This window comes from Pelobates fuscus, chromosome 8 (assembly GCF_036172605.1).
Source record: "Pelobates fuscus isolate aPelFus1 chromosome 8, aPelFus1.pri, whole genome shotgun sequence".
In the NCBI taxonomy this organism is placed as follows: Eukaryota; Metazoa; Chordata; class Amphibia; order Anura; family Pelobatidae; genus Pelobates; species Pelobates fuscus.
The window spans coordinates 159,321,988-159,345,025 of NC_086324.1; the positions used below are offsets into that span (position 1 = coordinate 159,321,988).

At 40.4% G+C, this 23,038-nt stretch overlaps 2 protein-coding genes across 10 annotated transcripts in view; one reads left to right on the top strand and one right to left on the bottom strand.

Moving 5' to 3' along the window:
• The window catches only part of TNRC6A (trinucleotide repeat containing adaptor 6A), a 76,200-nt gene extending 55,671 nt beyond the window's left edge, over positions 1 to 20,529 (top strand). For 6 of the 9 annotated variants that reach the window (XM_063430511.1, XM_063430515.1, XM_063430512.1 and 3 more), the window contains 12 exons: positions 604 to 738; positions 3,623 to 3,742; positions 5,446 to 5,520; positions 5,866 to 6,067; positions 6,659 to 6,790; positions 9,627 to 9,785; positions 10,666 to 10,806; positions 10,919 to 11,011; positions 11,942 to 12,166; positions 15,804 to 15,874; positions 15,959 to 16,098; positions 16,449 to 20,529. In XM_063430511.1, coding sequence (XP_063286581.1) covers positions 604 to 738; positions 3,623 to 3,742; positions 5,446 to 5,520; positions 5,866 to 6,067; positions 6,659 to 6,790; positions 9,627 to 9,785; positions 10,666 to 10,806; positions 10,919 to 11,011; positions 11,942 to 12,166; positions 15,804 to 15,874; positions 15,959 to 16,098; positions 16,449 to 16,815 — 1,860 coding nt within the window. In that variant the 3' untranslated portion in view covers positions 16,816 to 20,529. The remainder of the gene's footprint in view (positions 1 to 603; positions 739 to 3,622; positions 3,743 to 5,445; positions 5,521 to 5,865; positions 6,068 to 6,658; positions 6,791 to 9,626; positions 9,786 to 10,665; positions 10,807 to 10,918; positions 11,012 to 11,941; positions 12,167 to 15,803; positions 15,875 to 15,958; positions 16,099 to 16,448) is intronic. The other 3 variants (XM_063430514.1, XM_063430517.1, XM_063430513.1) reach the window with 2 other exon arrangements.
• A 1,938-nt stretch (positions 20,530 to 22,467) lies between these two features.
• LOC134571874 (mucin-17-like) overlaps positions 22,468 to 23,038 on the bottom strand; it is a 61,022-nt gene continuing 60,451 nt past the window's right edge. Inside the window, exon 10 of the mRNA XM_063430529.1 lies at positions 22,468 to 23,010. Within this exon, the coding sequence (XP_063286599.1) occupies positions 22,936 to 23,010 (75 nt within the window). The 3' untranslated portion in view covers positions 22,468 to 22,935. The remainder of the gene's footprint in view (positions 23,011 to 23,038) is intronic.

Consider the following 23,038-nt stretch of genomic DNA (forward strand, 5'->3'; position numbering starts at 1 on the left):
TCTTATGGGCACTCATGTTTAACTACACTGAGGTGAAGATGACTCTCCCCAAACAACCAGCCGTTTGTCATCAACACCACTGTGCTGTTTCAATGTAAAGGGAGGGTGTTAAATTATTATGATGCAGGGTGGATAGCAAGATATGGTGCCCCAATAATGCCACCTTATTCTAGGTTCTTGTCTTGTTCCGCTAATGGTGAGACAGCTGACCAGCTAATCGCTTCATAAACTGCATCTTCCATTGGACTCCCGCTGCCTAAAGTGCTTGTGGTTGCTGAGAATCATGGGAATTGTAGTTAATCGTTCTGCTTCTATGCTAAACCTAATTTGCTATTCTTGCACTGTCAGGTTGTTTAAAACATACTGCATTATTTCCCAAAATTCATGAGCCTGTGAAAGAGCAAGTTTTATTATTTTAGAAAACATTTTAAATTTAACCCTTTAAGAGTGACAGGTTTGTAGCATGCCTTCATCAGCTCGCTACCACTCATTGGGTTATTGAATAATTTTTGGCTTGTGTGCCTAAAGCCATTAAAACTGTGGGAGGAGTCCTGCACCAGTTTGGTTGCAAAACGTCAGTTGCACCTCTCTCTCCCCCCACAGAATGGCAATCCTAACATGTTCGGTGTTGGCAATGCAGCACAAGCCAGGGGCTTGCATCAGCCTTCAGCACAAGCTCTCAACTCATCTCAGCCTAATCTCCGTGCACAAGTGCCTCCTTCTATAATACCCCCTCAGGTAGGTTTGTGTAAAGCTGCCTCCATTTATGTGTGTTTTATTTACAGATGTAGTCAGGCTTATGTTTTGACCACAGAACAGAGGGGGAGGCACATTCAATGCGATGATATACACCCCTTATTCCAACTTCCAAGAGGGTCTGAAGGTTTTAATTTGTTACTGGTCCCTGTCCAATAGAGCTTACATTCTGCATTAAGAAATAGTGTAAAAACGCATTCCAATATGTTGGCTACAGGCAGACATGCTGTGTTTGTGTTTACACTAGTCTTGCTAAACACTTGATGACATTGCAAAGTGGCTGTTTTTATGGGTTGTGTTTTTTTCTGTAGGCCGTGTTACTTCCAAAAACCTTTAAAACTGTGTATATCGGCTTGTTTTGGTTTTCAATTTGATACAAAAGACAAGTGTAGTGGCAACCTCCCTTTGACTATTATTCTTACCGAAGTGAACTCCAAAATGGATAGTGATGCTTGCATAGCAGACCCAAAGTACACATTTCTACAGAAACTGTTTTAGTTCAGCCGTTTTCAAGCTCATGGTGTATACTTTAATCATGTTTGTTTTTCTTTTAACTTGAGCAGTTCTTTATACTTTGTGCCATTTAAAACTGTACTCAGGTTGTTGTTGTTTTACCTCCGTCAAGACATTTTTATATATGCTTTCCCATATGTAGATGTAATTTTATTGAATGGCCTTTTGAGCAGAGTGTTTTTAGTATTTTAAATTGTTGAACTACATTGTGTTGTAAGTGATCTTTGTTCTCGAAATGCTTTGAACCTATTGCAAGGTTTGGAAGGCCGAATACAGTATAATTAAACTGACAAGTTAAAAACTGTTTTTCGGTCAGGTTTTTGGGGGTTTGTAATCTGCACATAATGTTCTAACATCATGTGCTAATAATGTGTCCCATTTTTAGATGTACCATTAGAATCTGTTATCAGTGTTACTTTTTTTTTTTTTTTACCAAATCAGTATATATGTTACGAGTAGATGATGCCTGTTTAATATTACTCACCTTGCTTCCATGTTGTGCTTTCTGGCTATTTACATTTTTTTTGGTGGGCCTCATCAATTGCACAATTAATCTCCCAGAAAATTGTTATTGGCCAACCAATCAGTTATACAATTTTGTCAGGAGTTCACTAGACTCTCCTTATTGCCTGTGTTTATCGTGGCAATGCACCCTAGAAGCTAACTGAATGTTTTATTTTAACATGCCCTCAGAATTAATTAGACAGTTACGATTGTATTTTAGTGTTCTTTCTAAATTGGTTGGGCTAATAAAACAGTTTATTGCAGCTTCCTATATCACATCCAAAATTTGAGGTTTACATATTTAATTTATTTTACATTTGCTTTCCATGACACCACAAACAAAATAAATCTTGGAATATCAATTGTCGATCTTTGGACAGAATTCATTGGCTAAAGAGTCAGCGGACATTCATAGCCAATGAATTCCATCCATAGTTGTATAATAGTCTTAATGCTAATGTGGAATGGGAGTTTTTGCTTCAGTGACATTTGTAAAGAGGGTCCAGAATTCTGGTGTCGTTTGTTGATGATTTGACTGTTAAAGGGGTATTTTGAGCACCATAACCACTACAACATGCAGTTGCGGTTATAGTACAAGCAGCCCCTGGTGCCAAAGCATGGCCGAGTCAAACAGTTTTTGATTGTTTTTACACTTTGTCTCCGGGCCACCCCTAGATTGACATCACTTCACAGAAATCACTAAAGCAAAATACCCCACTTGTACTCTCATCTATATAGCAAACAGATTCTTTCCGAAGACGGCCAGTTCATATCACTAATGATTATATTCTTTCTAATGCTCTCAGCTAATGAAGTCTGCCCTTAGACAGCTGGAATTGATATTGTTTATGCGGAGGAACTTCCACTTTAGCAATATTTCTGAATAGAAGCTGTAGCACAGCTGCCTGGTTAACCCAGGAAGATGTCTTGAAATACAGTATAAGTGTTAGTGGTTATGGTGCTTAGCGTATCCCTTTAATTTTTATTTGTGCTCTTCACTAAACATTTAATCTTCATGGAACAAAGAACACAAGCTGTATAAACTTTCCCGTGCTGCCGTTTTTGGCAGACCTTATTGCATTTCACAATGCTTCGCTGTTTAATTTTAAATTCCCAGACTAAAATAATGAACCATTTTCACTGGTTACTGCTACCCACAAGTGATATTTAGAGTTCTCCTGTGTGTCCACAGAGAGCCTTGTTCTATTTAGTATTGAAAGGATATTTTCTTACTTTGTCATTCATCTGTATTTTTGATCACAGGGTCATGCCTTAAAATGCTTATTGGCTACAAATTTAAACATCATTTTACTTTTGGGGTTGTACTGCAGGTTGGTGCTCATTCTTTCAGTATATTGATACCTTATCAGTGTAAAGAATACACTACACCGTCCTCCTGCCACAAGTGCATTAGACCCTCCCCATAGGAAAGCACTGTTCCAATAATTTCCTATGGGGCTTTCTCTGCCGGATGTCCTTGTGCAGAGCGTCAGGACGTCCAGTATCAGGCAACCAAAAGTCGCCAAGTAGGCAGGAAGAGCCTCTAGTGGCTGTCTTAGTCCAGCAAAGTAATCGTTCTAGTTTCTCAAAAATTGAAATGATTTTCATTGCAAGACTAAGGGGGACAGGGACATTGCACCCAGACCACCCTCAATGAGCTGAAGTGGTCTGGGTGCCTATAGTGTCCCTTTAAAATATTTTCATATCCTTGAAACGGGATCACTCATTTTTTGTATTGCGTCTTTTGATGTTTGCTGGGAAATGTAGTCTATGAATAATACAATGCCAACGATCATCAAGAATTTCTATAAACCTGTACCAATTTAATGTTCTTACTTTATTCTCCCAGGTTCCGCCTTCCCTTTTGAAGTATCCGCCAAACAGTAACAACCTAAACCCCATTCTTGGCCCTCAGCAAGTTGCCATGTTGAACCAGCTCTCCCAATTAAACCAGCTATCCCAGATACATGTAAGTTGAAGGAATGTTGGTTTGACAGCATACTTTATGTTGGAGAATGTGTTTTGTTTGATTGGATTGTTCCTCTATGAAGATTTTCTTTCCCTTTACTTATTTGTTTACAGACACTCTCTTGGTGTATTGATCATGTCTGTGCAGGTTCACTGCTCAATTCCCTGCCATTTAGGAGTTAAATCCCCTTTTTTTTCTATCTGAAGTCTCTTCTGCATCTGAATTGCACAGCTTTCCTTAACACTTCCTGTAAGAGAAATCTAATGTTAAACAGTGATTTAACTCCAAAATGGCAAATAATTGAGTAGTAAGACTGTACACCAAAACCGCTTCATTAAACAAAAATTGTTTGGTGCCTATTATGCACCGTTAACATATTTCAGTAGGTTTTTAGAATGGATTGTAGTTTGTGTGTGTTGTTTGTTTTACATAGACATTGTTACATAGTTACATAGCATAGCTGAAAATAGACTTGTGTCCATCAAGTTCAGCCTTCCTCACATATGTTTTTGCTGTTGATCCAAAAGAAGGCAAAAAAAAACAGTCTGTTTGCAACAAACTAGGAAAAAATTCCTTCTTGATCCCAAAATAGCAGACAGATGTCTCCCTGGATCAAGCAGCTATTACCACACTAATTAGAAATTCTATCCCTGTACGTTATGTTTTTGCAAGTATTTATCCAATTGCAGTTTAAACCTCTGTATGGACTCTGATAAAAACCACCTTTTCAGGCAGAGAATTAGATATCCTTATTGCTCCTAGTGTAAAAAAATAATAATCTTTGCCTTAGATGAAATCTCCTTTCTTCCAGCCTAAATGTGTGACCTTGTGTCCTATGTATAGCCCTGTTTATGAATAGATTTCCAGATAATGGTTTGTACTGGCCCCGAATATATTTGTATAATGTTATCATATCCCCTCCGATCCAAGGAGACATATGACTGCCGTTTTTCCAAATTAAAGAGATTTAATTTTTTTTACCTTCATAACTAAAATGCTCCATTCCTTATATCAATTTTGTAGCTCGTCTCTGCACTTTTTTTAGTGCCATGATATCCTTTTTTTAGAACATATGCCCGAAATTGCACAGCATATTCAAGGTGTGGTCTTACCAGCGATTTATAAAGAAGCAAAATTATATTTTCATCCCGAGAATTTATGCCCCTATTTATACATGACAAACCCTTACTGGTATTAGCAACTGCAGATTGACATTGCATATTGCTGCCTAATTTGTTATCTATAACAATTTCCAAATCCTTCTTGTGTGTGGTTATCCCTAATTCACTACCATTTAGGTTGTAAGTTGCTTGTGCATTCCTGACCCCGACGTGCATAACTTTGCATTTCTCTACGTTAAATTGTGTCTGCCATTTTAGTGCCCAGTCCCCCAATCTATCCAAATCCCTCTGCAGCAAAGCAATATCCTGCTCACATTTTATTACTTTACAAAGGTTTGTGTCATCTGCAAACACTGAAGCATGACTTTCAATACCCATTTCAAGATCATTTATAAATCTGTTAAATAGAAGCGGTCCCAAAATAGAACCCTGAGGGACACCACTTACCACTTTTGTCCAGCCTAAGAAATTAGTTCAGTGTTATAAAAGTTAGGCCATAATAATTGCAAAATGTTGCAGCTGCGTTGAATGGTTAAAAGTAATGCTCTCTTATATGGCACTGTAACATTCTTTTCCTCACAGCGCCTGTTGGCTCAACAGCAGAAGGTGCAGAATCATAGAGGAATGTCCTCCGGAGGTCGTCAGCAGCAAGAACAGGTATGCAGCTCTTTTCTAGAGTAATCTGCATAATCCATCACATTCAATCAACCTATATAGCAGAGAGAAAGCAGATGGTGACAATTGACCTATTTATTTTAAATGTGTTTTATTTTTAAAAAATTTTAATATACACTTTTCTGTTAAGTGCTCCCTTTTAATGCTTGCAGCACTGACTGCCTGGCAATTTACTGTAATTAAATGGTTAAGATGGGGTAGGGAGCGGGGTGTGAAAAAAAAGAAAGTTGGTGCACAAAGAGGTTTGTCGCCTCTGTGAATCCTGTATATGTCCCAATAAAATGCTTTGATAAATTGTATTGATGAGCATGTGCACACTGTTTCCAGGCCCGGTCCTTTGGTATGCAACAACAGCAGCCACGTCAGCTGGAGCCAAATCTTCTGATGAAACAAGCTATGCCACAGTCTCAGCAGAGCATGCACCACCAGCCTCCAATGAAGTCATATATGGAGAACATGTTGCCCCGCTCTGCCCCAGACATGCCAAAAGTACCTTCACCAATCAATGCTTATAACAGTTTTGGATTAGGTGAGTACTGGGGTGTCTAATTCATTCTGGTATAAAAACATATTCCAGTCTTTTTTTTCTTCGTGGCGTGCAAGTGGGACCCATTTATGTTGATCAGACAAAAATAAAAGTATGCATCACCAAAAAATTGGACACGTTTAAATTTTGTTTGATTTACTGCTTTTTTGATATTCCACCTGAAGGGGCATTGTTTCCTATTCAGTGAGAGGTCAAAAATATTGATAGTGACCTAATTATACCCCATATTTAAAGTTGTTTTGTTTAACTGAGCAGGAATAATCCTGTCTCGAAGTGTAGTTAAATTGGTGGTGTTTCACTGTTATTAATGAAGCCCAGAGAAATGATAAACATATACAGTAAACAATTCTGCGGACTAGCTGCATTTGGAGTATAAAAACTCCCAATAAAATACAGAAGAAAAAACAAACCGTAACAGTTGGGGAAAGAAAGTTTACTCTTTCTTCCTTTGCAGTTAAGGCCAATAGCGTTCTGTACTGAGGGTGTTCTAGTTGTAAAAATGGAAAAGAGGACCTACATGATCCAGTCTAATGTGTTACTGCCCTGTAGTAATTGTCTGTTATCTGACCTTAGGCTTAAACCCCAACCTAGGTGTAAATATGGATCTTGGAGGGATGAAGGAGCCTGAGTCACGACTGAGGAAGTGGACAACCGTTGACAGCATGTCGTCTAACTCATCCCTGGATCATAATTCCAGTAAACATGGTAAGATGCTTCTTCCGGGTCAAAAACACATTTCAAAACCATTAGCCAATTGGAAGCACAGTTAATTATGCCACATCCTTTTCTGTTAAGCACAGGGCCACAATTCTTGTCTTACCACACCAATTGTGTGCATTTCTTTACATCCCAAATTTATGGTCAGGGGTTCCCAATGACATAGTGTATCAACATCGGGGAAGCCCCGGGGGGAGAGAAGAGAAACAAATTGCGTCATTATTTTGTAACTGTTGGTGTGTCAAGGTGTGTATTTCTGTGCTTGTATGTGTCGATGTGTGTATGTGTATATCATACACACACAGAGGTACATACTGTGTGTGTGTGTGTGTGTGTGTGTGTGTATATATATATATATATATATATATATATATATATATATATATATATATATATATATATATATAGCTGTGTCAATGTATCTGTGTCAAGGTGTGTATCCATGTTTGTATGAATCTGACACACACACACACCCCTACCTTGACACAGTGTGTATCTGTATGTATTGATCTGTGTTTGTATGTGCCAGTGTGTGTGAATCTGACACAGATACACACACACACACACACACACACACACACACACACACTGGCAGAAAGTGGCACACAGATACACAGTGTGTATGTACCTGTGTAAGGTGTGTATCTGTGTTTGTATGTGCCGGTGTGTATCTCTGTCAGTGTGTATGTATCTGACACACACACACGCGCACACACCTTGACACACTGATGCGCGCACTCAATCACACACACTGATGCGCGCACTCAATCTCACACACTGATGCGCGCACTCAATCTCACACACTGATGCGCGCACTCAATCTCACACACTGATGCGCGCACTCAATCTCACACACTGATGCGCGCACTCAATCTCACACACTGATGCGCGCACTCAATCACTCACACACTGATGCGCGCACTCAATCACACACACACTGATGCGCGCACTCAATCACACACACACTGATGCGCGCACTCAATCACACACACACTGATGCGCGCACTCAATCACACACACACTGATGCGCGCACTCAATCACACACACACTGATGCGCGCACTCAATCACACACACACTGATGCGCGCACTCAATCACACACACACTGATGCGCGCACTCAATCACACACACACTGATGCGCGCACTCAATCACACACACACTGATGCGCGCACTCAATCACACACACACTGATGCGCGCACTCAATCACACACACACTGATGCGCGCACTCAATCACACACACACTGATGCGCGCACTCAATCACACACACACTGATGCGCGCACTCAATCACACACACACTGATGCGCGCACTCAATCACACACACACTGATGCGCGCACTCAATCACACACACACTGATGCGCGCACTCAATCACACACACACTGATGCGCGCACTCAATCACACACACACTGATGCGCGCACTCAATCACACACACACTGATGCGCGCACTCAATCACACACACACTGATGCGCGCACTCAATCACACACACACTGATGCGCGCACTCAATCACACACACACTGATGCGCGCACTCAATCACACACACACTGATGCGCGCACTCAATCACACACACACTGATGCGCGCACTCAATCACACACACACTGATGCGCGCACTCAATCACACACACACTGATGCGCGCACTCAATCACACACACACTGATGCGCGCACTCAATCACACACACACTGATGCGCGCACTCAATCACACACACACTGATGCGCGCACTCAATCACACACACACTGATGCGCGCACTCAATCACACACACACTGATGCGCGCACTCAATCACACACACACTGATGCGCGCACTCAATCACACACACACACACACACACGCGTGCATACATGCGCGTACGCACGCACTGATACATACATACACACACACATACATACATACATACATACACACACACACACACACACACATACATACATACATACATACACACACACACATACATACATACATACATACACACACACACACATACATACATACATACATACATACACACACACACACACACACACACACACACACACACGTGTGCGCACATACATATACACACACACACACACACACTGATACATGTGTGCATATATGCGCACCCACTTTTAGGAGTTCTGGCATGGAGTCAATGTGGTCCAGTGGGTCTGCTGGGCAGCTGGCGAGCAGTCCCTGGGGTCCAGTGAGGCTGCTGAGCGGTGGGCGGCAAGGGAGCAGTGATCTCCCTGCTCAGCTCCCTCGCGCGCCTCTTACTGATGCCGGAGTGACGTCCTATTCCGACTGCAGCATTACTGCCGTGCGCGCAAGGGAGCTGGGCAGGGAGATCACTGCTCCCTTGCCGCCTGCGGCCATTTTAATTTTAAAACTTTTGGTGGAACCCCAATTGGTGTTATGGTTCCGTGGAACACCAATTGGGAAACTCTGGCATAGAGACAGTCCTAGAACTCTACCACTTACTCATACTGTTTATTTCTATTAAATATCCTTGCTTTTTACTCTTGCCATGCACAGCAGAATATCTTCCTCGCGTAACACTTCCAACAGCTGTCCACCATTCTGCTATCCTCTGCAATTGTCTGGCTCTCCTGCATGCAGTTAAACTTCTCTGCTGGTGATCTAGCCTCATTGGAGTTCTAGTCATAAACTGGTGTCACAGGCTGCCAGGCCAGTGTCCTGATGGCTCACATTCTAGCCACTGCAAGCATAATCTGGAGAACATCACTGGCACAGAGGAACTGTGCATGTTTTCTGTTGAGTGTTTTTCGTGGCTCTGTGATAAATGTGTAATATTTTGCTTCCTTGGTGTAGGTGCTATTGCAAGTGGTTATAGGCTTGAAGATTCTCCTTTTGGATCTTATGATTTCATGAACGGCAGTAACTCTCCATCCAGCCCTCCAGGATCTATAGGAGATGGCTGGCCCAGTGCCAAATCGCCAAGTGGCTCCAGCAGTGTCAACTGGCCACCTGGTGAGTGACCATCTCATCCTACTATTTGTCCCAGAAATGTAGTCACCTGCATTTTGAGTTGAAGGGACTCTACTGTCTAAATAAAAAAATAAATGAAAATAGCTGTTTAGTGGATATACACCCATGAAAACATGCAATTATTTCATTGGAGCATATCTAAAAACCGCTTATAAAACCTGCAGATCTCTGGTCTGCTGCCTTTGCAAGCACGCCCCTTGTAACCCCGCCCAGACTTTCTGTGGCTGTCCAATCACAGACTTCCCAATGCAGCTCAATGAGAAGTCTTTGCAAGGCAGGTGCTCTGGGCAATTACTGGCCACTGATCTAAACTGCAAGGAGTTATCAGGACCGACTGTCTGATTTACAGCCAGGAGTGTGTAACAAGGTTTATTTATAAAAGTGCCAAATTCTATACAAATGTGTAATATTAATAAAAATAAAAAAACTTCACACATAAGGCACTTCAACAAGATGAAGTGCTTTAATGCTCTGGACTGTCCCTTTAATGTAATCTAATAGAAAAAAATGCACTCTGTGTGTAGAAGACTAACTAAAAAAAATGTTGATAATAAACTTGTTCTACTTGATTGCCATAATGCACGGCCAATAGTTATTGATGAGTATTGATATTGGATGATAAAATCCAACCGTTCTTTATTCATGTCTTAATTTTACCCACATCCCAGTTTGATCGTCCATGATTTGCAGTGCATGAAAATTGATCCCATGAATTTGTAGAAACCATGCCATGTTGCATTAAAAACCAAGCACTGCACTTCCTCTGGGATCCATTTTTTTTATTTATTTCAATCCAGCATTTGTGAATTGTAGTTAAATGGTGCTGCATTCCCCCATCTTTAACCAGTTTGTTCCTTTACAGAATTCCGCCCAGGTGAGCCATGGAAAGGATACCCTAACATTGACCCAGAAACCGATCCTTATGTCACTCCTGGCAGTGTCATCAATAACCTCTCAATTAATACTGTGCGGGGTGTGGACCACCTCAGGGACAGAAACAATGGTATGTATCCCTCTTCTTCCTCACATGTAGTCCTCATTCTAGCTTCACCTATGTCACGGCAAAGGGCAGCGGGGTGAGCAATACCGATTACTCTCTTTTCCTCTCTTCTAAGGGTCATCCTCATCTCTGAACACCACGCTGCCTTCAACTAGTGCCTGGTCATCCATTCGTGCCTCTCACAGCAGTACAGCACAAAGCACTTCAGGTGTGCAGGATACAGAGCAGCCTGACTGTTTTATGATCCAACAGAGTGCTTTCTGCAAATCTGTGCATGTGGACAGGGCTGGACCACTATCTCATGCTCCCCTAGCAATAGGGTCTTCAGTGCCCGCTATCGTAGTGTTATTGTACCCTTAACAAAAATATAATCAACCAGGGCACTAGTGTCTGATTTCGTACTGCAGTTTTGTGTGTTCGAATCCACTGAATGACATAGAAGCCAGCATGTGCCTCATTGGTAAACCTACCATGAGCTTGGCGCTACTGTACTGGGTGACACATAATTTAGTATAATTCCCACGTCCGAGTGCTCCCTGAGCTCTGCAATTAGTTTTAGCCATCTGGGTCTTCTTGATACCCCCCATAAAGTCCTAAACAATAATGAGAAGTGAACATTTTAAATCTATTTGAAAATATTTAATCCAGATTTGTTCTTCTAATCCGACTTCTACAATATTCCAAGTCTGAGGCGAATTATCTCACTGAGCTGAATGTACCTGTGTTTAATGACTTTTCTCCTTATCAGTTTGTGTAAATGTACATTTTTTTGTGTTAATTAGAAATTAGCTTAGTAAGATTGCATTTTATTTTGGAGCACATTTTCTAATTAGCAACTTCTAAATAGTCCATATCTTGAAAATATGTATTTTCTCTTTAACTCTATCGGTCTCCATATGTTAATTTGCAGTGTTGGGATATTTATTTTACAGATTTTGCAGTAATTTCTCAATCAGTTTGGAGAGCTTTAAAAAAAAAAAAAAAAAAAAATTATAATTTAAATTTGGTTTTCTAATATTTCTCTATTTATACATTCTATAAGAGTTCATACCGAGCTGAACTCTGGGAAAATCTATAAATTCATATTATTTTATTTCTTAATGATATATATTCTACAACAATTTTTCCCCTCTTGCAGTTCGAAATAATGACCCCAAACAAGCTTGGTCTCCCGGTTCCATTGGAAATACTTCCCTGGCCCATGAACTGTGGAAAGTCCCTTTGCCATCGAAAAACATCAGTGCTCCGTCCAGGCCTCCCCCAGGGCTGTCCAGTCAGAAACCACCTCCTATATCCACCTGGGAAGGCAACTCTCTGCGTCTAGGTGGCGGATGGGGAAATTCTGACTCCAGATACACACCGGGTAAAACTATACTCCTATTTAATCTTTCCACACCAACCCGTTATAACAAAATGGAAAATAGATCTTTAAAAAAATACCTTAAGAAATTTGGCAATTTCCTCATAGATTCACACAAATGATTCCTAGTTTGTGTGCAAGCAATAAAGTTGTGTGACAATGAGATGAGCAATGAGGCACCCAGTTTAGAAATGTTTCCCTTTAATGTGTTTGTGCTTTGTGACATTGTCATTTAATCAAATTAGAAGCAAAAATGAGAATGTTTGTTTGTCTGAGTGATGTGAAACAGTGATAGATTTACTGGAAGTCATCCTCTTCAGATTACAATTTTGAAGTCCTATGCTACTAGTCAGGCCTTAAAGCAGCACTGTCATGGCTGCATCTGTTTTATTTTTTTTATTTTTTTTTTTTTTTTTCACCCCCCTCCTGATTCCACCACATCTAACCGCCCCCCAACCCCTAGTGCCCCCATATTACCTGTTTTTTCCTGAGTGCCCCCATCTTTGTGTGGTCAGATGAAGTCCCTGTGGGATATGTCATCTGCCCACACTAGATAGCGCTATGAAATTCCCGTACATGCCCAGTTAAACACTTGGGCATTCGCTATTGTCCGAAATTCGAACGGGAATTTAGTCAATTCATCCGAAAGACGGATTAATAGAAATTACAGGCGAACAAACACCGAATATGGGTGTGTGTTTGTTTAGTGTATTAAAAGACTCGCAGCTCCCTCCTATTAATCTGTAAAAATAGAAGCGGCAGGAAGCACTTCCTAAGCTCACCCCTCCCCCTCCACCCCCCCATGTCCTTCCTCACTCTCTGGGGGGTCAATATAGCAGTCACAGTAGGAGCAGATTAATAAGTAGTATTTACTTAGTAAAGTTGGCTGAAAGACCAGTCTTTCAACAGGAAGTGGGTCAAAGCTGGTCAAGCGTAGGAAAAATACATAAGACAAAATAGTCCCTACTTTGTCTTATATTTTTTTTTTATAATTCTTTATTTTATTTGTGCATAAAGATAACAGACATATTTGCACTGCCACGACAGCTGGTGCAAGCAGATACATAGACATTTTATATCACAGGTATGGCATGAGAAAACTTTGCACTTTTTTGTTATGAAAATCAGGATATGAACAAGTTGAGTGTTAAACAATATGTGTAACCAAGCTGATCCAAGTTCCGCTTATAGGCGTTAAAACTAACATATAAAGGGTTAAGGGTAAGTCGAGTGTAGTGTACCACGCTTGCATGTTAGACTCACATTTATTGTACATTTTGCTTGTCTATAGGTCTTCTCTTGGAGTTAATCTAGGCATGAATATTTGCATATTATTACAGTTGCTTAAGTATGTTATAGTCGTTTAAAACCAGACGTTGGTATGCTCAAGGGGCTAGTGGCTTGCTATTGTTAATGCTTTATACTATGCTAGTCAATTTTAAACTTTGTGTCTCAATAGTGCTCAGACCTAGACAACAAAGGTTTAGACCTAAGATGATACATCAGCGTGATAAATTATGTTTGAAACTGGAGTGGCAGATTATTATATGAGTCGCGACACCTTTAGTTAGGGTGATCTCACAGCAGGTTACCCCCAGTGGTGAGAGCAGGTGGGAAGTAAAATGTGGCAAAAGGGTTGCGCCTGTGTAAGGAGCTTTCAGCGTTCTTATGGTGTTTTTAGTCCCTGGATCAGTCCATGCCACTCATCCTCCCTCTTTTGTGGTGGAGTCTTGCGGTCCTGGGTCGAGGCCAGTGCTTCTCCGTCCTTTAGCTGTCGCTACGGTCTGCGTGCAGGCGCTTAATGCAGGAGGGGTGGGTAAGGCTTCTCTCTGTCGCTCGTGATGGGGCCCCCTCCGCTGCTTGTTTGCCGCTGGTTGATTGCTTCTGACCTCTTCTGCTTCCACTGCTCCGCCGTTGTATGCAGCTTGGAAGCCGCCCGCTGCTCTGGTGTGTGGAGCAGCTTGTTGGTAGGCGGTAATGTGGTGTGGGTTGCCGCCATCTTGGGTGCGTGGAACGTTGTGGCATTCTCACGCCGCTGTTTCCCCACCAGGGCCCGCTTGTGTGCTGACAGGCTGTATGGGTGCCATGGTGGACCGTGGTAACCCCCAACGGTCCAAAGGGGGGGGGGGAGAGGTTCTGCGTCTGCAGGACTTCGGGGCTGGATGACCGGCCGCGTCCTCCGCCCCGCATCAACTGCTAGGCCGCAAGTCGGACCTGCCTCGGATAGTGCGTCCGGACACTCCATGCTTTCCCAAACTGGTCCAGCCGTGGGTTCGGTGGAGTGGGCAGGTATGTTGCCCGTTTGGTTCGTTCTAATCCCTGTCCGGATGGCTTAAAGATTGCCTCTTTGCAGGAGCACCGGTTTCGTGCGTCTTCTCCGCATGGCGGTCAAGCTCCGCCCCACTTTGTCTTATATTTTAAAGAAAACTAGAGCAGATAGTAAGGAAAGAACACCACATCCTGAGAGAGAGAGGGGAGAGGAAGAGATTGGGGAAAAGTAAGTTCGGCTTGACAGTGCCGCTTTAAATGTTTTGTGCCCTTGTAAGTCACAGTATGCTCATCAGGGGTGAAGTTCTATTAAAGGACCACTCTAGTGCCAGGAAAACATACTCGTTTTCCTGGCACTAGAGTACCCTGAGGGTGCCCCCACCCTCAGGGACCCCCTCCCGCCGGGCTCTGGAGAGAGGAAGGGGTTAAACTTACCTCTTTTTCCAGCGCCGGGCGGGGAGCTTTCCTCCTCCTCTCCATCTTGATCGCGACGTCATCGGCTGAATGCGCATGCGCGGCAGGAGCCGCGCTCGCATTCAGCCGGTCGCATAGGAAAGCATTTACAATGCTTTCCTATGGACGCTTGCGTGCTCTCACTGTGATTTTCACAGTGAGAATCACGCAAGCGCCTCTAGCGGCTGTCAGTGAGACAGCCACTAGAGGATTTGGAGGCTGGATTAACCCTCATTATAAACATAGCAGTTTCTCTGAAACTGCTATGTTTATAAAAAAAAGGGTTAATCCTAGAGGTACCTGGCACCCAGACCACTTCATTAAGCTGAAGTCGTCTGGGTGCCTAGAGTGGTCCTTTAAATGTTCACTTGTCAATAGCTAGAGGAAATGTTAAAGGAATACAAATATGTATTCCCAACACTGTAGTGCCCTAGTCACTAGTTACTGCCAGAGTTAGAGGTGATTTACTTGCCTTTTAGCCCTCTCCATGCCAGCCTCTTCCGTGTAATTCCGCCTCGTTGATATCAGTCAATTTAATGCTTTCCCATAGGAAGGCCTTGGAAGACGTTTAGATCTATCTCTCTTCTGTCATGGAGCACTGGGTGTCTTCAGGTGCTAAAGATTACTATGTGCCTCGTTCAATGCTCCAAAGTCTAGTTTGTAAAGATGCAAAATCCTGTTCCTCTGTTCTTTGCAAGATGTATTTGTCCGCTCAAGAAATGAGAACAGTAAATTGAGTTGCAATTTAACAGACTAGAAGGTCACACTATCAGAGAGGTTCTGCAATGTTATAATGGTATTACCCGTGGAGGAGTTCCCCTAATGTCTTCTTTTTGTTTTTGTAATATAAAGAGGTGTTTTGAAATCTTGTTTTGTCAAGTTATCTTGTTTTGAATTTTATGAAATCTGTGTTGGTCAGGTTCTGCTTGGAGTGAAAACGGCTCAGGGAGAATAACTAATTGGCTAGTTCTGAAAAACCTTACACCTCAGGTAAGTAGGTATAAGTATAACCATAATGCATTGTATTGTTTCCGCCATTGGGCAGAGAGGCTCATGTTGACTTCCTTTTTACAGATTGATGGCTCTACCTTGCGTACTTTATGCATGCAGCATGGACCTCTGATTACATTCCACCTGAACCTGCCATATGGTACTGCTCTGGTCCGTTACGGTTCCAAGGAAGAGGTTGTAAAGGCACAAAAGTCTCTGCACATGTAAGTAACGTCCTCCATCGTCTTTATTCACTCTCCCATTTTTGTTCATATTTTTGCCAGTTGCTTTTTAGTGACTTCCAAGCTTCTACTTATCTAAAAATATACGATTGAGTGTAGAAGTAATGTAACAACAAAAAATGTAAAACCAATTTGAAAGTGTTCCTGTTGCTTGACATTCTTCATTATGGACATGTTTAGGGAGCATTGACTATTTTAATAGGATTGCTTGCTATGTCTTGGAATATATCAACCTACTAAAACTATTGTCTTGTAGGGATATATTATTTTAATTTGTTATTTATGAATTATAAACTGGCATTAATTTTCTGTAAATTATTTTTTTTGTACAGGTGTGTTTTAGGGAATACTACTATCCTTGCCGAATTTGCCAGTGAAGAGGAAATAAGTCGTTTCTTTGCACAAGGCCAGTCAATGACCCCCTCCTCTGGCTGGCAGTCCGTGGGGTCTGGGCACAGCCGGCTAGGATCCCTAGATAGTCCACACAGCATCTCGAACCGCGGAGATATCAATCACTGGAACAGCCCTGGTGCTTCTAGCACGAGTTCTGGAGACCATCATGGCACTTCTCTGTGGGCTACCCCAAACTATTCCACAAGCCTATGGGGAACCGCAAGCAGTGAGGCTGGTGGTATGAACAGCCCTTCCCCTGTCGGCGGTTTCCTTCCTGTTGATCACTTAAGTGGAGAGCACATGTAGCACTTCACATATGACCTCAAATTATTTTATTTTGTTTTAAATTTTTTACTTAAACAGCCCAAGGCTGGACTGTTCATCAAAATGTCTGCAGACTCTGCGGACTGCTCTTCTGCACACTTCCCACTTTTTGTTTTTAGCCCAAAACATATCAGTTTGAAATACTTGAATCATGCAAGCCAATGTTATAATGTGAAAAATAATTCTATATTTACACTTCCACATTAGTGCTATTCATATTTTAGCTGCATAATATGAGCTGTGTATTCATATGTGGGTTTTGAATTCCAGATTTAAACCTCCTTATCCCTCAATACCCTAGTATGTTTCTTCTGACTATGTTTGAGCTACATAACATTTTGCACTGGATGGTGCTTCGTACTTTTTGTTCGGAATTTATCAGAAGCAGCAGCCCAAGTGTGTAACTGTTTACTCTAATGTGTACTTAAAAGAGAAACAAAAATAACTGAATAATGCTTGTTCTTTCTAAGATGCCTTGATGTACCTACCTTATTGTGGTATTCTGAAGTTTTAACTACCTTCCAGTGACTGAGCACAGTTCAGTGACTTGTTGTAGAGCAGTAAGTCACTGATGTCTCCAACACTGAAAGCTGTTTAGGAGAACTGACGGTTAAAACCTTGTTTTTAAAAATAAAAGTATTGCACCAGGTTTTCGTGACTAAACCTTATAGACTTTAGCTCTACGGTTTTAATTAAAAAAATAAATAAAATAAAAAATAAAAAAAATTATATATATCGTAAAAAAAAAAAAAAATTATAAAAAGAAAAACAAAAAAAAATATATAAAAAGAAAAAAAATCTAGCGGCCACAGCTGTCATATATACCCTACGTGTGCAAGTGGGGGAGCAGCACTTTCAAACGGCTTTGCATTTTTTATTTTCGAGGTGCCAGGTTTGGAGCCTCTTGTTTACAAAATGTTTGTTTTTTTTCGGTTGGAGGGAGGGGGGGAAGGATTTTTTTTTTTCTCTCCAAATGTTTACTCTTCCATGAGTTTAAGAAAATATAATAATTCTGGTGAGGATTTTATCTCTGGGAGTCAAACAGTGTTGGTTGTGTTCACTTCCACCACCCCTCCCCCCTTTATTTTGTGTGACTTTTTTTTTTTTTTAACTTCTAAATCATTGGGGAAAATAAAGAACATGGCTCTCAGGAATAATGACATAGGTAACGCTTCCCTTCTCCCCCATGTAAGAAAAATAAACTTTTTTAAAATATAGACAAAAAATAAAAAAAATCACTAGAAAAATGCAACTCTTGGCACTAACCGTGCTAATTTTTCTCAAAGACTTATTCCTCTCTGCCAAAAAAATCCCTGAGAAAGCTTTCTTAAGCCAAGATGAGAACATACCTTTGCTTTCATGCTGTCTTTTTAGTGAGTAGTTTTGAGATTTGCAGAATGCGATGTAGGGTTGGATCTTTATGTTAATTAAGTGGCTCCTCGCCTTGTCTCTGCTTTGTGACAGTGTTTTTATTAATGTTTTTTGTCCTTTTTTTGAAATTTTATTTTAAGAAAGCCGATTATTTAGTAACTATGCACACTTATGCACATTGTAACCAAGTACTGGGCTAAACAATTTACTTGTGTGTTGTACAAAAAGAAACTGTGTTTTTAAATGTTTAGAAGTTAATGATTGCAAAGGAACAAGTTACATATTGTTTTGTGTTTGCCATAAATGGTATTATGCTTGTTTGGTCAAAGAAAAATGAAAAACTGAACAAGGGGTAAAATAGTTGTGTAAATACCAACCTTAACCCTTTCACCTTAAACTCAGGGCTGGAAATCTACCAGCAGGTACACTTCCACTTAAAATTGTAACCTCTGCCTTCTTGGGTAGATTCTTAGTCCATGCATTAACAGCTTCTTTCCTGGAAAGATAGGGAGATGCTTTTATAGATGAATCGTTTTCTGGCTCCGCTACGTGGGATTAGGGTTAAGAGTAGTGATTCCTATGTGCACTTTGTTTTCAGAGCAGTCCAGCACTAAAACTTCGTTATAAAGGGGTAAAATATGGAGCTGCAGTTTGGATGGGAACAAAAGTTACTCAGCGGTTATTGCAGGGTGTGTTTTACTATATTCTTAACTCATATGGTGCTGGACCACTCGTAGAATATTGCTTAATGGGAACACTGGTTTAAAAGTCTCCTCTCACTTACTACTTAGCAGAGTCCTTTATCCAGGTTCCCTGGGCATGGTGAAATGGTTAATGTTTAGCCTCACTCCTGTAGGCCTTGGGGTTGTTTCATGAAAACAGGATTTTACCATAAGTTCTAAATAAAACCGAAATAATTTTACAGAATTGATATTTGGGATAAACAAGCCAGGATTTGTTTAAGTTGCCTTTTTTTTGCGTGTGTTTTTATTATACTTTTTAAGCATAATAGAAAAAAATAACACAAGGTGCATTAATTTCTTATAAATTCCATGTTGTATTCTCAAATCCTGGCAGAGCTGTATATCCCAAGAATTGATTTCAAAAGCGCTCTTGGCATGTTACACCCGCACATATTGCCATTTTCTCATTGCCTTGATTCTTTGTGTCAGCCGATACAAATCAACTTGTGGCTTTTTAACTGTTTACAAATAGAAAAATGATTGTACATTTTACAATTTTTTTTTTTTTTAATTTGATGAAGTTTGAGATTAGTGAACCATGTATTTTCGCTGCTTAGCATTGGGTAGGTTTTATTTTTCTGTGATTTTATTTAGAAGCTGGTTTTAATGCAGTCTGAAAAAAAAATACAAATATACTTGGACTGTATCTAGTGTTGTGAACTGTGTTAAATAATCAGAGGAGAAGTGTAATATTTTTAAATGTTGTACAAGGCAAACACTTCAGCGTTTGTTCCTGGTATATAAATATTATAGCCTTAGTTTATTTGGGATCACCTTAAACAGGATTCTGCCAGAACATGATTCTAAATACTATTATCCTGCACTAAGCTCTTAACTTGAAACTGTACAGGACACAGCCGCTTGGAAATTACATTTCTTGATGTTAACACTTGAGTATGCTTTTACCGCCTTTATACCTCAGTTAAAGAACAACCCAGCAATGACTAAATAGCAGTTTTGTTGCTTTCCTGTTTGTTTGTCCAGCAGATTTTGTCCTGCTTTTTTGTAGTGCTTGAGGGCACAACAGTGTTTGTAATATGTAGCTAGACAACTCTAGTCTAAATCTGCCAATGAGTGAGCTGTGATCCTCGTAAAGGTAATCATTTCAAATCAGCCTTCTATATTTCAATAAAACTTTATCTGTAACTTATTACAAACAGTACTGTAGTGAATCCTAGGCCTGCTGTTTTTTTTGGGTTGTCTTCAATGGTGTTACTATGCGATGTGTCGCAGGACCCTCACAAACAGCAAAAAGGATTAACGTGTGTGCGCCAGAGAGGCCTACAATAATTACATTTCAGGTCCCTTTGATTTAATGGGGCTTGATTTTGGGAAAAAAATAATAAAAAAAATAATAAAAATATAAAATAAAATAAAAATACCAAAGCTAGCTTTGTGACACTTCCCAGGAGAACGATTTTAATCTTTCTCAATGATTAGCTGCCCTCCAAACAAATAAATTGGAGTGTTTATTTACATTATGTTATGTTGTGTATCGTTCAAATGCTTGAATGCTTCCTGTTTTATTTTTGTTTGTTTTATGACGCTTGTTATGTATTAAATAAAGTATGGTTGCTCTTAACATCAGACTTGTCTTTTTTTGGGTGGAGTTTATGTTAGAGGTGTGTTGAGACCATGTTTTGTAGAATATGGTTGAATGTTTTTCCTCCTTTTCTCTGTATCCTTACTCTATGCAGACTACCAGGTGCAAAGGCCAGAGCTTAGAACAATGATTGACAGTGAGCTATGATAGAGGCCCAGTTGCAGAATAAAGTAGTGTGGCATTATGCATTTAATTTTATTTTTCACATCTCACAAATATTACATTTTGAAATATAGTAAGAAGTAAACATATTAAAAATTTCCCTTTAAGTTATTAAAATTGTAAACAATCAATACTCGGTTTGTAATGCCTGGTAAAAGCAGAGCCCTCCCTTATGCAGTTCTCCTGTTTAAAGGAACACTAACTTAGAAAAAAAAAAAAACCCTAAAGATTTAACGTTCGAGGTGTTCCTGTCCATCTACAGACATAAATACTGGATATCTTGGCCCAATCCTATGCCGAGTGCATAACAATCACTGCAGTTCACCAATCCAATGCTCAAAGAGAAGTTTTACCAGAGTTCGGCATTTTCAGGCTGTGAATGGTGATGGCGAACATAGATACCTATGAATAAGTGGCTAATTGTCAGACGGCTTACAGAGGTGTGGTAAAATATGAACCCTTCTACTTCTCCAAAATAGTAAACTTTCACTCTATCAGGGGAAAATATAGGGGGGAGGGCAGGGTCATTGAGATAAATTAGATTTTGGTGCTTATTGTCTATTTAACCTTATAGCAACTACAAGCTGTAGGTAATGCCATGGGAGGTGGCTGCATATACACTAGAAATTCTGGGATGCCAATCAAGGCATTTGGTATTAGGGCAGCTGCAAGTTGCCTTTTTGTTCAATCCATACATAGCCTATGCAGTGTATGGAGGAAACTCTGTGTAATTTTGCTTTTTAAAGTTTGTAATAGATATGAAAAATTGATTCGCATTGACTCCTTAACAGTCGTTGGGGAGCGTGCACTCTGCAAAACATTGTAAACGAAGAGGGCACAGTGATTCACACCGATCTGAGCTGCACTTAATCCATTGGACCTCTACAGATGATCTCCCCCACTTTCCTTAACCCCTTAAACTTCTGGAATAAAAGGGAATCATGACATGTCACACATGTCATGTGTCCTTAAGGGGTTAAAGGTAGCAGGTATTAGGGAATGGAAAATGAACAAAGAAAGGAAACTAGATTCACAGAGCAAAGCAGGTAGAGACAGAAATGTGTGAGAAACAGATGTAGGCAAACATTTCTTCGGTCCGAATCAGATTCCTTTTACTCCCTATCTGAAAATGGATTTGTCCAAGATTTACCTATAAAATCTTATTCATTAAAGCTCTGTAGGATGAAAAGGGCTGGTGTAGAAAATAGGACTTCTCATAAAGAGTAGAGAAGATATGCAAAAGTACAGATACAAAGCAACCAAACTATGACAGGATGAGAAAGATGTAGAACCGCAAACAAAGTTGCATTGAGTAACTAAAGTATATATCATTTTTTTATTGTTTGAAATATGTGTACAAGAAGTGCCCAAAAGGTAGGACCATAGATCTTGTAGAACGTCCCATAGAATGGCAAAGCTTCATGGAAGATGACATGTTACCACATCTAAGGGTCTACCATTTGTGTACCTCTAATATGTGCAAACCCCTTTTGGCAGATCGAGTGTCACAAAACAATGTAGTTAACAAATATGAGGGTTGGCCATCCCTGCAGTCTGAAGCATTCGAGAATTGGGAAGTTGATCCAGCAGAACCCGCAAGGTTCTCTACCCTTCACCCCCCCCCCCCAACTACAGTTTAATTACCTTTACCATTCACAGAAAAACAAAATAAAAGTCTACCAGAACGCCAAGTCATACACCAGTATATTATGCAGGTGTTTCTGCAACTTTGCCCATTTAATTCTTTAAAAAAAAAAAAAAAAAAAATTAAACTATGCACCTATTACCAGCGCACAACACTGAATCCAAACATCTCGCCAGTTTTATATAGTGATACATATATAATAAAATAAATAGATTGCAAGTTATGTTCAAGAGCATGATGAATTAAATCATCGTACATGAGTAACATATTGGTCTTTTTGCAGTCCCTTTTAGCCAAGAATGGAGAAGCACTGAAAGAACTTTCATGATGTTTCTTGATCATTACGACAAGTCTCAAATGGCTAAAGTCTTTAGATCACATCAAAAATTTAGTATTCAATCAACTGTGTTGCAGTCATCAGAAGGTTACTCAGTCTCTAACCCTTGTCAACAACATTCATGTCTCCATCGTTCCACTATTTGAACATGCTATCACCTTCCTGTGTCTGTTGGTTTGGGGAAACATCCCTGCACGCTTCTACCACCAGTAAAATTAATATGGATCCATGAACAGATGTCCTACGCTGTCCAGCTTCGTTCGGTGTTGACCAGTTCCATGCCTTCAAAGTACGAGTGTGGTCTGCGTGCGTGAAACTAGGATATGAAGAAGAATACAAGATTT